Genomic DNA, 16,069 nt, shown 5'->3' with positions numbered 1-16,069 from the left:
CCAGGAAACCACACTGTATCACAATGCACACACACACACACAAAAAGAGATTTAGAAACCTTAGCACGCCCTATGCAATCAGAGTTGTGCACCTGGACACTGTGCAGACAGCAGCTTGAGGAAGTCTTTATTGTCATCAAAAGAATCAAGAATCTCTGTTTTAAAGTACCCCATTTCCATTTGAGAAGATGTTTCATCCTGAAGCTCAAATAATTCGGGTTTTCACAAACAGAAATACCATCTGCAGTTGCATTGATCAGACCTGGCACATATTTCTTTGCCACAATGACATAAAGATAAAAACCTTTTCTCTCTTGTGCTTTAGTTTTTCAAACACAACTAAAACAGAGCTTTCAAAAACGTCCCCTGAAGTCAAGTTCCTATGGTTTGCAGTGTGCTCACCAGTACACTGTTTAGCCAGAAATTGCTAGAGACCTAAAAGGGTGCCAGAACCACCCAAAACAGGTGCCCTCTTCTCAACCTCCCAGCCTTGGTCTACACTCATTGGGTTGGGTTAATGCCAGCACAAACAGACAGGCCCAAAGACCCAGACTGGTTTCATTTTGTTGGTTTTGCCTTCTTGCCAATTCTGCTCTAAGACAGTATTTCAACAATTGTTGCATTAAAACTTCAGTAAAATCCCAGAATGCTACATATTTGAATGTTGGAAGTGAAAGTCCTTGGGAACATCTTGATTCTAAACTGCTATTTAAAATCTGTGCTTCAGGCTTATCACTTCTGTCACTTAATGCCAGTCAGCAGTCCCAACAGATAAGATAAATGAAATAGACCAACTGTTCCTGGAATCAACAGACATAGCAAAATCTTTTGTGTCTAAATTCAAATATATTCAGGGATTTTTATATACACATTCAAGATGCAGCTTCAGGTTTTTCCTTTTCACTTAAGTTTCATCCAGTGGTCTTGTTAAGTCTACTGTGACCATATGAGTAGTGGGAGATGATCCTCCTCGGAGACCTTTCAAGAAAATCTGGGGTTTGGATACATTGCTTGAGTTGTCACGCTTAGTCTGGGTGCCAGCATCTTTTGGCAAGTACACTTGGGTGGAGTTCTCTCTTCTCATGTGGCTGAGATCAGTCTGCATGGAATGAGTTAACAAGCGGCGCAAGTTGGCCTAAAGACACAAAAAGAATCAGATTAAGCAAAACTTTGAACATTTCAGCACCAGGATATACTCAGGAATGTTTGTTTATTTTACATCCGTGGGCTTCACAAACCTGGACCATGGCCCACCTTATCCTCCTGACAATACACGGTTGTGACTGTGATTTGGTAAATCCTGATCTAACAGGATGTGTGAACAGCACTTTAGGTACCCCACACAATTTTAAATTAGTCTCTTAATAATTTCATACCACTGGTCATTGTCCTTCAAATTTTCTGAAATGCTTCACCTTTGTTTTGTTAGAATAAAATGTTTTTATGGCAAGTGCTTCCAGTCTTTGGTTTCTGCCAAATGTGATGAGGTTTAGAGGTTGGTGTCACAAAGTATCAGATAAAAGTGAGAAAATGCCTTCTTATACCATGTTGCTCACTAACTCCTTGACAAGGGGTAAAAGTTAGGGTAATTTATGATTAAAGCTGGTTATTCACAGAAATTGTCATAGATACAACAAAACTACTTCTCACAAGGTGTTAATATTCCAAAGCCAGCACTTGAAACAAAAAAAAAATCCTTATTCCACTGAGCCTTCTATGTCATCAACAATGTAAAACATTGTAAATTATGATATAATGTTCTCAAAATACACAAAATGCAGTCTCATGCTGGAATTCAGACCCCTCCAAATAAATGAGAAAGTCCCTGGAGTCCAGTCCAATCAGTGAAGACTGGATTCAGTGGAAGCTGGAGAGGGATACAGCTGGCCGAATGTCCTAAATGTTGTATCAGGGCAAGTTAAAATATTCTCCAGCCTCCACCACTGAGGTGTCTCTCTGCTGGAATGGAAGGTGAAGCACCTAAATGTAGGCACATTTTGGTACCTTAATCTACAGCTGAATCTTATATGCAGAGTCATCAAGCAGAATCCAGCAAAGAACAATAAGGAACTTACGGAAGAGATGGCATGGGAAGAAAGACAATATATTACGTCTTTTTTCTTTCTGAGGGTTTTAATGGCAGAATGTATGCTATTACAAGGAATTGTGCTTGCACAGACAAACAAATGTGAGCTAAAAATTTTACTTCTAGCAGCATATAGGTTTTCTAACAAAGTAATAGCTTAATATTTCATACCACTACAAGTTTTTGGCTAAGTATGAACAACACAAAAAAAGCCAAAGGCATGTGAACTCATCCTCTAACAAAACCCACAAATATGTCTGATGTTTTCCTGAAGTATCAAATTCATTGATGCACTGGTAAACTATTTCTGTTATTTTATCACTTTGTTATTAAATGTTTTATCACCTCTATATTACAAATTAGCATAGTCAAAGCACTTTTGCATGCATCTGGGATTTTTCTTTCAGCTCCACATCACTAATCTCACATTTGGACAGCTGAGGCTAAAACACCCTTCAAAGTACATTCTCTAAATATTTCAAACTAATGAGCTACAAATTTGTTTGGGAATGATCTTCATGACCAGATATTGGAAAATATCCACTTTTGCTTATACTGAAGAGCCACTGACCACATCTTATGTTTATTTATGAACTTTTGTCCTTTACAGAAGCAAAAGAGATTTTTAACTAGGTTTCTTGTAAACCTAATTGGCTTCTTTATATACCTCAGTAACAACTATTTCTTAGAATCCTTATGACCTAGCAACACTGGCAAGACAACTCAGTCCAAAATTTTGGTTTCCTTTAATAATGTCAGAGATTTCATGGTAAAAAGGCAAACAGAAAGGAAATAGGTTGCCCAGTAGACCACAGGCCTCCACAGTGCATCTGTTCACAGAAGAAAATAAAACCCTTTAGTATTATATGTTCAGTTGATATTGTTAACTACAATATTCCCTGTACTCACAAGATGTTAATTTTGATTGAATTCTGAAAATCAGGTGCTATACCTTGACAACTACATGTGCTGGCAAACCCTAAAACTAAGCTTCTGACACATTTACTGTTAATTTAAAAGTTTTTATGTACTTATGTCATCAACCTTCTATGGACAGACTGTGATTTCCAATCCATCAGAAAATCCTGATAGTATGACAAACATTTGCTCTGGCTTTTTCTCACAAAGAAATTATATAGTAGTATCTTCAACCAATTAAATTGGTTTGAATGTAGAACAACCTTAATATTCAATGCAATTAAATTCAAAACAACAAACTCTTACCACATAAAGAAGGCAACTGAAAAATCTGAAATTAATAGATACAGCAGCGGAAGCACTGCTCAAAAAAGCAGGGAAAAAAATGGAAGAAGTGAAAGAAGTCTAAATATAAGGAGAGAGAATATCTAGAAAAAAATTGAACCAGTTGTAATGAAGGGTATGTCTTTGAATAAAAAGTTAGATTTATGTTTCAAGGAACAAAAGTTAAGAATAATTTATTCTCAAATTTGTTATATCCAACAATGAAAATCTGGTAATAACAGTACAAACCAATTTTATAGCTTTTCTTCTCAGTTCCCATTCATTCCATTCATATGATCTCACAATAGTTGGAGGCAAGATATGAGTATCAGTTTGAGTACCAGTCTCACGTTTTGGGGGTGGTTTCATCGAACTTTTGCTTGCCTTTCTGGCCTGGATGAAAAGAAACAACCAAATCCAAGCAAGGCATTGAGAAGAATACACAGAAATAGCATAAGGGTATGGTACTTTTTAAAAGCAAATAGAGACCTGCAAACCACAAGTGGATAATGATTTTTACATTCAACAATGTTTTTGTTCCCCATGCCCCCACTAAAAGGAAAACACTATGTACTTGATGGATTTAATTTCTGACACAAAACCTTTGAGGCAGAGGCCACAGCTGAGTTGCAGGCTCCTGTCTACCTGGTGAGTGCTTAATTGTTGGATTTTAGAAAAAACGGGTCCCCTCAGTACAAGTACTTTATGATGCAGGCACCCCAGTTTGTCTTCATGAATGGACTGAAAATCACAAATCATAACTGGGAGAAGTGCACAGATCTCTGCTATAACTGGGATATAAACTATGTTTCAAACCAAGGGCCAGTTCAAGACTACATTCTTTCCACTGCTAGGGATCTAAAATTCACAAGTGGATCACAGAGAATGTTGTCTATAAATCCAGATCAAGCCTTTGAATTTCACAGAATAACACCATCACATTCATTATTGATGACTCTCCTTTTGTTTTTTAATATGTTCCATAACTCCTGTCCCCAGATATCACTACACCCTCATCCAGCACACAGGGATGGACTGCTAAGCTAAAGCTCCAGTTAATGGGATATCTGACATATCTTTTGTTGCATTTATTTACTGGTCCTTTAAGCTACTTTTTCAAAAATGAGGAAAAGAAACATCAGACACAACACATGCCTAGGCTGTGGACTAGCAGCTTTTATCACTGCCAGAATGCTTTGGATTTACATATTCTTCTATGAATAGAGAAGGTGAGAATGTCACTAAGCAGAAACATTCTTCAACACTCTGAAGACCTGGAAAAGATGGACCTTCAGACAGGCAGAGGATTTTACTTCTTTCCTAAAGATAGGTATCATCTGTTCTCTTTTAGAAAGGACAGATCAACCAGTGACCCAGCAGCTGTTTAGCAAGAGGCACGGGCAGTGTGTACCTGTGCGTGTGGAACAAGGTATTCAAACTGATGACGGAGCTCAAGCAGTTGAATTAGCTCTGCATATTTTTTTGCTTTTTCTATATTCAATTGAATGAACTTATCTGGATCTTCAGCAAAGATGTATGCAGCTTCTTTTGAACTGAATACATAATATTTCTCCTTGTGCTTCAAAATTCCAATAGCAGGATTTCCTAAAAATGAGAAGAAAAACCAACCCAAAATAAGCCCCACAAATTAAAATAGTGAACAGTATGATATCCAACACAAAAGACATTTGTAATCAAGATTCTGTGTTTTCCTCAAGTTAGTTTCACTTCCTTCATTTCTGAACTCAGTATAAACCCTTAAAAACAAGCTTTTTTAAAATATAGAAAACTCTGTTTTGTTAGGTCAGTAAAACTGCTTTTGATCAGTTCACATCCAGCATGCCTTAGGTGCATGTCTCAGAAAAACAACTGATAAAACACATATAGCAAAGGCACAAGAAACCAGTCTTTATCATCCAATGTTTCCCCTAAAATCTCCAGCAAATATCTGATTGCAGATCAGAATTGCATTTATACCAAAGGTCATAACACTGAGATGAACTGAAGAAGCAGATAAAGCAGCTGGGAAGCTGAACAACAAATTAACAGAGAAAACGAAGTGTCAATAAAGGCCAAATAACTTATACAGGAAAACACAAACTGATTTCAAGGACAGTGGCAGGTTGGGCTTCAGATGTCATTGCCCAAGAAAGACCAGAATCCTCATAGACAGTGCCTTGAACATACTCAGTCAAAAAAGGAATTATTAGTATGCAAACAGAGGAAGAGAAGAAAACCAATATTATAACAAACTGTAATAATATTTGTAATAATACATTTTGTTCCAACACAACAGAACAAGTAAAAGGCAGCTAGGGGTGATCAAAGGCTTGTGATACCTTTCATAGAAGGAGGGGTTAAAGAAGAAAGCCTCCTCAGCATTAAAAAGAAAAAAACAAATAATATGATAGGGGTTATAAAACCACGAATTGTGTGCAATATAAAATTACTATTTAGTAATTTTCCTAACAGAAGGACTATCTTTGTTGAAATTATCAAGCCAGAGCTTAAAACCATCTCAAAAAGAGGTACCTGTTCACAGCATATATAATTATAATTGTGGGGCACTTGAGAATAAGAACATCCCGTGACAAACTCTAGATGGATTCCAAAATCAATTAGATAAATGAAAAACCTCTTTGAAGGATTATTCAACAGAAGGTTACAGACTCAACATTAATCAGAGGAAATCCCATAACCACCAACTGCTAGAACAAGAAAGGATATAATTAAGGAAAGATCACTCTGACTTGAATTCTCATAATTTTCAAGTGTTCATGACTGTCCATGTGCAGTAATCAGATACAGGGCTAGAGAGACCTTCAATCCAGCTAAGGACAGCTGTTCTCATGTGCAATACTAAGTAAGTGTAAGTAAATTACATTGCCATAAAAATATCTGTTCTTTAATGCTGACAAGTAAATGGTCATATTTTCCTCCCCAACTCCCATAGGCTTAAAAAATTTCTATATGGACAGGTTCTAGAAAGGATAGGGAGATGGAAAACATGAACTAGGATAGCTGAAATAAGGCTAACTTTCAAGACAAATGAGCATAGAGAGACCAAAAATTTCTACAATTAGTTGACCTAATCAAGTGCACTTTTGCATTATTTTCAGGGAAGATTTTTAGTACTTTGTCATGACTATTTAAAAGTACATATGAGGTAGGCATGAATGGTTATGTTTGCTACATATGGATGCACAAAATAGAAGGAATGGCCCTTTCCCTATGCCTGCATTACTGCACATTAACAAGAGTAACCAAACCTGTATTCAGCTGCAGTGTAGGTTATACAGACATGCATAGAGCAGGAAGAAACATTTATCCATCCCATCTTGTCTCTGCTCCTGCTTCCTCTTCAACCCGTCCTGCCTTCTACTAAGGGCAGTTTATTTGAGTATTTAAAAAAAAAGATACTTTAACACAGGAAATAAGTTATCTGGGGTGAAAATTGCAAATGTGGAAAAACAGTATTCCAGTTTTGACTGGAATAAGAGGATGCATTCAGAATGCCTTTACATTTTTCCTAATCTTTGTGTAAATATACAGTGTGGAAAATACCTAACTACAAAGCATACCTGGTAGGGTGATACCTTTCACACCAATTGAATGTGCACAGAAACCATGGTACTGGATCAGCAACTGATCAAAATTATCAGTAGTCTCTGGAAAAAGCCATTCTTGGTTCGTGAAATCAGAAACATTCACTCTGGTTCCTAAGAAAAGATAAAACAAAGGAAGGACTTCAATATTAAAATATCAGATGACTAAAAGCTAATAATATTACAGGATGACCAGATTACTCTGGTTTTCACAGGATGACCTTCAATGTCCAGATCCCAAAAGCCAAACTTTAGGCCTGCCTTGAAACAGAACCTACTGAAAATCAGTTCTGCGAGAACCTTCTTTAGTAGCATTAGCTTTCTTCGAAAACATGGGACAACAACAGGAAGGTAATATTTTATTCTTTGCTTTTGTTTTCACCCACATGTGCATAACAAACTTCCTGGCATAAAACTTGGTTCCTAGGAATACATCTTACAAACAAACTCTTCTGGTAACCAAAGCCCCATTAAATTATTTTGGTTATACTCTACCCCTCAATTTCCAAAGTTCTGAAAGGTATAAAAAGACATGAATACACTTTAAAAAAATTACAAAAAATTATAAATATTCTCTGATCATTCTGCCATTTTTGTACGGTATATTTGTATCTAGAAGCTCTATTTTAATTTTATATGTAAAACTAGAATCACAAGCTACACTACATGAAAATGTAAATCTACACCCTACAAGGCTTATTTTAATTTACTGTGCAAATTCGGAGTTTTAAAAAATCAATATATAGCACCTTCTGTAAAGCACCTATTGTAAAGAAAATTCAAACTACAAAATCTTGGAAAACTAAGGAAAATTTAAAAATTTCAACTTTCCATACCCATGGTTTCTTTTATCCTTTCCACATCACTTTTCACGGTAACTCCTTCCAGAAGAGATGTTAGCATTTCCTCTGGAAAAAGCTGTGATTGGATTTCCAAGAATTGTTGTAGATTGTCAGCCATATTTGTGAGGAAGGTTAGCAGTAGCATTTCATCCTGAAAGCCGGTCCAAAGCTTAGAAAGTTCCATAAACAGAGGCTGGAACATAAAGAAAATTATTTGAAATGCAGATATGAACAAAGGAGGGCCGATCTCCAAGGCCTTCAGCAACCAGAAAGTCCAGGGGAACTTGGGGGACACTCTAAGAGGAGCTTCCATCACATATGCCTAAAGCAAGTATATCCAGCATGTCAACCCACAGGCAAGAGTTGTATTTTTCTATATTTTACTCCAGAGCCTTTCTCAAATAAATGTACTCTGTGACCATGCTTTGAATTTACCAAATGACAGTCCAGTTTTATAACTGAAAATATGGTGTACAGGAGTAAGAACCAGAAGGAACACACCTGATTCATTACTAAAGTACGTAAACCCACACCTATATACAAACTACCAGGTTTTGTTATTTTGTCTGCCCTGCTCCAGAGTGACTTGGTACCACGGCCCCCAGGCCATCATATGTGTCAAATGGAAGAGGTGCAGGCCTCTTCACAGTGGTCCAGGGCTCAGGGCAAAACTGGAGGCTGCCCTTCCCAGCACTGACATGCTGTTGGCATCCAGGTGTAGGCACATAAAGAAGTAGCCTATAAGCTTTAAGTTTCAATGCTGTTTTCAACGACAGTGACATAAAATGGGCCCTGTTACATCTAAACACACAGAGAGCATTTTACAGGAAGAGATTCAACCAATCTGAAATGTACATTTAACCACACATTTTATGCATGTTAACAACACTGTCATAAGAGCAGCCAACAGAGCCAGCTCTGGAATTCATCAGCATTGCTAATGCTGTGGAAATGTTATGGTTACAAAAATGGAAGAAACTAAAGGAAGATCAAAAACATTCTTAATAGAATAAGCAAAAAAATATTAATGAAATGTGCTATTTTTCCTAAAACAAATGTTGCCACACATATAGGCCTTATCCTATTCTTTTTAAAAGACAGAATGCCCTGCTTCTCTGTCTTTGTAGAGGATCTAGCTTGTCAGCAACAAGCCAAAAACAACAAGTTATTTAAATGGTCTGTTAATAGAAAAATCTCTACCTGAAAAGGATCTAAGTCAAAAGGCATTACATATTCTGTCTTCAGCAGAGAAGACAAAACAACTAACCAACCAGAAGAGAAAAAAAATTCCAGGAAGACAGCAAACAACAGACAGCTTTTAGGGAAAAGGGTAAGGTATATCAGTCACTCAAGCCCCACAAAGATACAGAAGAGGAAAAACTGCTTTGCATAGCTGGACAAACGGGGAAAATGTTCTCCAAATGAGAACATCTGGTTTATAAAATCAAAAGCATACATAAATTGGAGCTTGGATCACTCAGTTAAAGTGCTTTTCCCATGAGTTTCCAGCTTGGATGCTCTTATGGGAAGGGTAAAAAATACTCTGAGTAGGTGGGGGTCATGATCTTCCTCTTCCTTCACAGTAGACTTTATTTTGCTTTCTCATAATTAGCTTAGAATATTAAAAAATAACCTAAAACATATATGAAACTGCATGCTGGTGTAGCAGCTAACCACAAAGAATTGGAATGATAATCAAATCTCACAAAATAACGAGCTCTTACAAGAAAAGCAAATTAAATGAAGCTGGTTTCTAGAATGTTTCTCTCCTGTTTCCTTGACAATATGCCAGCATAATAATCCCAGGTTTTCACAGGCTCATTAAGCAGCCTCCCTCATAATACAATATAATAATATACATAAATATAATAATAATGCTGTAGTTCACAGCACTCATTCCCTTTCCCCCTAATACCTCCTTCCCATGTCCTGTAGCTCCCAACCAAGGGGGCAACAGTACAGAATATCAATCCTTCAGTGTCTGCTCACTGGCCAGAGAGCACACAAACCCTACTTCAGACCTGATCTTGGTAAGGCTCTAATTGTGTGTCTCTAGTTGCTCATTTTTTCCCCATAAAACTTGCAGAAAATGACATATTCTGAGATCTTTGGACTCTGACAAATGTGACTGAAACTTGCCAACAGGTTCAGAAGCTATTGGGAGGGGAAAAGAAGCCCAACACTCCCATCATAGAAACCCAGTTTCTTCAGAAAAATTATATCAGTGACTCATACTGTAATTACGGGGATTGCTATGTGAGGGAACTTTAAAAGAATCATACTCTGTTGGGCCGTTTTCTGCAATCATTATGCTCTTATAGTTTCTGCAAGGAAAACTATATATACACACACAAAAAAGGAAATATACAAATAATGACAACTCAAGACACTTACAGTAAAATAACATTTAATTCCTTTGCTCCCTTTTTGTACCTTACCTTTTTCTTACCTTAAGAGCAAGTCTTTTGGTTGCCCCTTCAAAAATCACAGATGATATTGTACTAGAGAGAAAATTTGTAGCCTCTTGCTAAACATAAACTATTTAAAAACACACCAGCAAAGTATCTTACTTTAATAATGTTTTCTACTAAAGAAGTAATGGGTTTTCTACTCATAATACTTACAAAAACTTCTCTGGACTCTATGGAAGTCTTATTCTGCACTGTGTTTTTCAATACCATCATTGCTGCTTCAAACTGAACATCCAGTGATTCAACTTCTTGAGCACTTGTAATTGTATTAGACTGGAAAGAGAATATCAGGTAAGACATATCATAGTCCAAAAATCAAGTATTTAGTAATAAGTATTTACCTGGGCCTCTTCATTCAACTATTTTCAGAACAACTGTTTTAGGGAATGAAATGTACTCTAGCTATCCACAAAATAAATTTTTCCTTAAATGTTCAGGTGTTCAGGCATTTCAGTCACACATAAACTATCAATTTTTATAGAAAATCCTCTACATTTTCCCAATGAAGAGAATAAAAAAAAATTTTTTTTCAATGCTTTATACAGGAAAGACTAATAAAACCTGCAGTTTCTCAAAAGACAAATGAAAAGCTCTTTATTAACAAAACAAGAATTTAAATGGTATTCTTCAAAGACTTTTGATGACTCCATATATTTTGGGGGTGTCTGCAGACTAAAACTGAGATGATTTATGGATTGATCAAGGAAATTTTTTTCTCTCATGCCTTTTGGGGCAGAGAGTAAGTATGCAAACAACTGTTTAATGGTGGACTTTGCAGTGCCAGGCTAATAGGTTAATGGTTGGACTTGATGATTTTAAAGATATTTTCAAACCTAAACAATCTATGGTTCTTTATCTAAAGACATGTTTTATTTTATTTCATTTATTTCCAAATATTTTTTCTTTTATTTCTATCCTGTGCAAGTAGGTAACTTGAAGACATTCCATCTGCAATAAAAGTCCACAGGGACTTTTATATCATTATTTAACATCTCACCTGGAGGATGCAAAGGAAGGCTTCGTACTGTCTCACATTGAATAGTGCTTCTTTCAATTTAAAAAACTTAAGCTGGGAGAACCTTTGGGGGTCTTCCTGCATGGATTCCAGCAGGGCCGTGTAGCGGTGGGCCAGCAGCTGGCAGGAGTTCAGACGTTCATCGAGAGTCTGTGTGGCCGAGGGAATGGCTTCACTCAGGATGCCTGGCACTATCCACATGGGATAAATATGAAATATGTATAAAAAGAATTAATAAGATCATTATCACATAGTTAAAGTGCAGTATTTGAACATAATGGTCCTCCAATGAAATTTTGATTTCTACATTTTGTTCTTATATTCATGCATTTCCAAATACTTGCAAACCAGATTCAACTCAGGTTGTTGCAAATGTTTAGAATTACAGGTGTGGAAATACCACAGTCAAGTCAAGGAATGTGAGAAAACTTGCTTTATAGAAGATGCAACTCTGTTGCTACAACAGACATGGGCTTCCTGAGAGAATCTGCCCAATTTTCCATTCTCAGTTTCCTAATTTGTAAAATACCAATAACAATAACATGCCTTCCTGAGATGGGAAATTATTGGAGCAGCTCCAGTGAAGAAGTCCAGGCAAAATGAATTGGGAATACCCAGCTCAAATGCAGTTGTGTACTTACAGTCATCAATGCAGCTTCCTCCTTTCTGGCACTGCTTGTTGTACAAACGAATTCCTGTCACTAGCATGGCAAGATCTTTCAGCTGTTGTTCTTTGTCCTTCTTACTGAGTGAGATGAAAGTAATCATCTCTGTCTGTGGGAATACACTCTGCAAGGCAGCTGTAAGCATTACAAAGTGGAAGAAAACCCTCAATATAAGGGAACAGAAAAGAAAATCAATAAGCAAAAATAGCCTCTCCTGAACAAATGCAAAAAGCAGGAAATCTATGGGAAATTTGCACTTCAAGGCTGAGCAGTGACAGTTTGGATAGCAAGCATTCATCACAGTTTACCACGTTTGTATCTAAATATTAGCAAAGAGAAGGTGAAATTTTATTTTTTCAAGAAGAAAGCCCAGTTTCACAGCTGGGAGTTTACTGACCTGTTACCTCCCTGACAGCCTCAATATCTGTTGGGGATCCCAGGCCAGATCTCAGCAGCACATAGGTAACGATATTTTGATACACATTCTCCATTTCCTCTTGTGCACGTGGACCACTCTCTGTGATGGCTCTAACTACAGGAGCCAGTTTTCCTTCCAGAACACGCTCCTGTTCACTCAGTAATTCATCTAGGAAAGAAGGACACATAGAAAGTGCCATCTAAATCCTTTGAAATTTGGCTCATACAGAGGGTGCAATTCATTTCCACAGTCTTAAGTCATTTCCACCAACTTAAGGTTTCTGAAGAGATGTTCATAGTACCACACCATTAGAATTAAAAACAGCAGAGTTAAACATTAATAAAATTAGCATAATTAACATCAGTCAGTAGAGTCCTGAGAACTGTTCAGGCCAAACTAGACAGCAAGTCTCTGGCTCTCTGGACTCCTCTGACTGTAGGAGGACCTAACTTATACACACACATATTTCAAACACACCTAAAGTTACATGCTCAAGTCTGAATACTACTCAGGATCTCAAAAACTTGCTGGAGTTACTAAGCTTATACAGTTCAGAGGATTTAGGAGCAGCTTCCAGTGTTGTTAATTTTTGGCTTTAATCCATGCTAACAGGAAAACATTTTCATTTTCTCCCCACAGGGAAATGCTTTTTTCATGTCTATTCTCCTTCTGTGTCTTCTGTTTCCCAGCCAGCCTCCACTATCCCTTTGAGATCAGGAATTACAATTACAGCAAAGGCGTTTTCCCCATCTCGTTTTATTTTCACATTCACATTCTCAGACCATATGAAATTACTACTGATGAGACAAAAACATACTAGGCTAAATACTGTCACTGATTGTTCAAGATTACTCAAATCTCCCAGTTAAGGATATTGATAAAATACTGAGTTCTGAGTGCCTTCAGACACACAGGTGCAGGTGCAAGCTTTTCTTGCTGAAGGCAGCTAACCACTGAACCTGAAAGTGTAAGTGTCCTCAAGCAACCTAATACATTATATTCAGTAAATCTCTCAGACAGTATGAGAAGAGTGTACTCTCAAATCTAATGTACACTTAACCCTACTATATCCATACTGAAACATCAGACTCCTGTACTGTAAATTTCTCCTGGGATTTTTATTTTGTTTACGGCCAGGATTCATTTAACAGTAATTACTATTATTAATACTATTAATTGCTATTATAAATTATAAACTCAACATCAACTTCTATGAAAACATATTTGAAATTACCTCGGTTTGCATAGTTCATATCAAAGTAAACTTGCATCTTAATTGTGCTTAGGGATGGGTTTGTTGTGTCAAGCAGTCTGGTAACACAGAGCTAAAAAGAGAGTCAGAGAAGTGAGTTCTTTCTCCTCTCTGGGGGAACATCTGAACAGGCAGTGATCTACTAAAGGTTTCACAACAGCTGTAGAGCCCCCTCACTACCATTTTCTCCATAAAAAGCTTTTCTAAGGCATTTATTTATGGAAACATAGTCCAGTCTTTAGCTACAGAGCCATGAGAACAAAGCAGCATCAAAATTTTGAAAGTGTTCATGTAATTTTAGTTACAGGAACAGGTAGCAAATAATGCTATAGTCTTAGATAAGTAGTGACTCTCAACATCATATCAGAATTACCTGGATAAGATCCTGCATATCGTTTTCTGTGAGGATTCGATCCATATTAAAATCATTTCTTGGATCTAAAACAACAGCTTTCACCTAGAGATTGCCAAAAGAAAGATAGGAATTTGCATCACAAAATATCATCTTTGCAACTCACTTTTTATTTTCTAAAAAATCTCAGATGCATTCAAGATTTCTTTACTATTCTTTTTTATCCATTTCAGTCTTTGATAATGGAACAAAATTACTTCATTTCACATCTCACCAGTTTCAATCTCAGTTCTCAGGCCCAAATAAAAAAAAAATATTTTGTGATACAAATATTTAAATATAGCTCCTTTAAAAATTACTTGGAAAAATATTTTCCTAAGTAACATTTTTTGAAAATCCATCATAGTTGTTTATAAACTCCTAAATTGGTGTTATATGCATTGACATAAACATTTACCATTTGAATAAAAAAACCCATCGTGTTCTACATGCAGGAAAATAAGTCCATGTTTGCAATTGGTGTCCATGCTAGGTATCTTGCTGGCCACTTGTACGAATTTTTTACTCATTAAAATTTTCCTGCTTAATTGATTAATACTGCTTTTGAGCCCAATCTTTTTTCTAAAGCTCCAGTGTCACCTTTAGGGGAAAAAAATAGCACATTAACAGTACTGCTGTGAAGCATTTACATTTATATACAACTTTATTGAGAGCTGATCATAAATAAAGAAGGAATCTAGCCCATCCTTCTTCAGACACAGCTTTGCAGGCGTATCCAGACTATTTTTGCAGACTATATCCAGACTATATTCTGCAGCAGTGCTGTGTCTCCTAAGAGATGCCAAAATGTAAAACGTTTTTAGGATACTTACAGTTGTCTACCAAGGACAATACTGAGATTGATTCCATTAAATTTTCACTTTAAATGGGATCAAAGCCCACTCCTTCAAATATTCAGCCCATTTATACTACCTGGCCCTGTCTGAGCAGAGAAACAAACAAAATTATCCATCACAAGAGAGGGAGGAGGTGAACATCAAAGAATAAATATAGCTGCTGCATTAAACATTCACTGATGCATCACAGGCTCATTTATGAGAGTGTGAAGAAACGTTATTAAAACTTGGCTAAACTTCTCTTTTTCACTTCTGAAAGAAAGCAATGGTTTATGGGCCTGCAGGAGAAAGCTCCGAGTTGGAGTTCAGAGAGTTTTTGGGACTCAGGACCTACAGCCTTCTTGGAGCATTATATTCACACAAGATTTCAGGGGAATAAAGTTCTTCTTCAGGCTTTTAGGACCCAATACTAGATGTATTGGGTCCTTTAAAATACCTCACTGCAGGCAATTGGAAACCAAGATATTTCCAAGCTCAGGCCACCCCTGACAGCCCCTGACCGCTTCCTTTCGCGCTTACCATGAAGGCCACCAAGGTTTCCGAGAGGCTTTGTCCCTGGGCAGCGCACTCCAGGCCCACCTGGCGGACTATTCTCTTGATGACACTTTGGGTCAGCTCGCCGGACATGCTGGCCAAGCACACAGGCCTTGACCGGCTTGCATTCACTTCAGCGAGGGTCCCTCCGGCCCGTGCCCGCCGCTTGCTGAGCAGCCTGTCCCGAAGCCGAAGCTCCCCGGTGCCGCTGTCCCCGCGTCCGGCCGCAGGCCACGGGCGGGAGCGGCCGCGGCCGAGCGCCAGCCCCGGGCGTTGCCATGGGGACGCGGCCCGGCCCGGCCCGGCCCGCCGGGAGAGCGCCGAGGGCAGGCGGGCGTGTGAATTTACACACGGAGCACTGGGAGACACGGTTTGTGCCGGATAGAGGGGGCAGTGTCCGTGCAAAACTTACACGCCTGCATATACTCCAAAGACGCGGCTGTGGAGGCACAGGAGTGGAGGTGTGAGTGTCTCGGCACACACACGTCTGCAGCTATGGCTGTATGCAGGCGTGTGTAAATATGTATAAAGACACATGCATACCGTATATGTACCTTAATACCACAGAATCACATAATCGTTAGGGTTGGAAGGAACCTATAGAAATTATCCAGTCTAACCCCCCCACCCCCGCCAAGGCAGGGTCACCTAGTGCAGGTTACTCAGGAACGTGTGCAGGTGGGTTTGGAAA

The 16,069-nt window shown here is 38.0% G+C and overlaps 1 protein-coding gene across 1 annotated transcript; it reads right to left on the bottom strand.

The window, feature by feature from the left end:
- Window positions 1-137: 137 nt before the first annotated feature.
- Window positions 138-15,577, bottom strand: CFAP206 (cilia and flagella associated protein 206). Its single transcript, XM_041480372.1, has 12 exons — window positions 15,364-15,577; window positions 13,970-14,053; window positions 13,579-13,669; window positions 12,324-12,512; window positions 11,903-12,061; window positions 11,244-11,452; window positions 10,400-10,519; window positions 7,770-7,968; window positions 6,910-7,047; window positions 4,740-4,933; window positions 3,578-3,721; window positions 138-1,135 (listed from the first exon to the last, which is right to left on the bottom strand). The coding sequence occupies exons 1-12, from the start codon at window positions 15,469-15,471 to the stop codon at window positions 905-907; spliced, it is 1,866 nt and encodes a 621-aa protein (XP_041336306.1). The 5' UTR covers window positions 15,472-15,577; the 3' UTR covers window positions 138-904.
- Between the last annotated feature and the right edge of the window lie 492 nt (window positions 15,578-16,069).

Source organism: Pyrgilauda ruficollis, unplaced genomic scaffold (assembly GCF_017590135.1).
Source record: "Pyrgilauda ruficollis isolate IOZ18807 unplaced genomic scaffold, ASM1759013v1 scaffold51, whole genome shotgun sequence".
In the NCBI taxonomy this organism is placed as follows: Eukaryota; Metazoa; Chordata; class Aves; order Passeriformes; family Passeridae; genus Pyrgilauda; species Pyrgilauda ruficollis.
The sequence above is the reverse complement of the archived record's forward strand: the minus strand, read 5'-3'. Positions and strand labels throughout refer to the sequence as shown.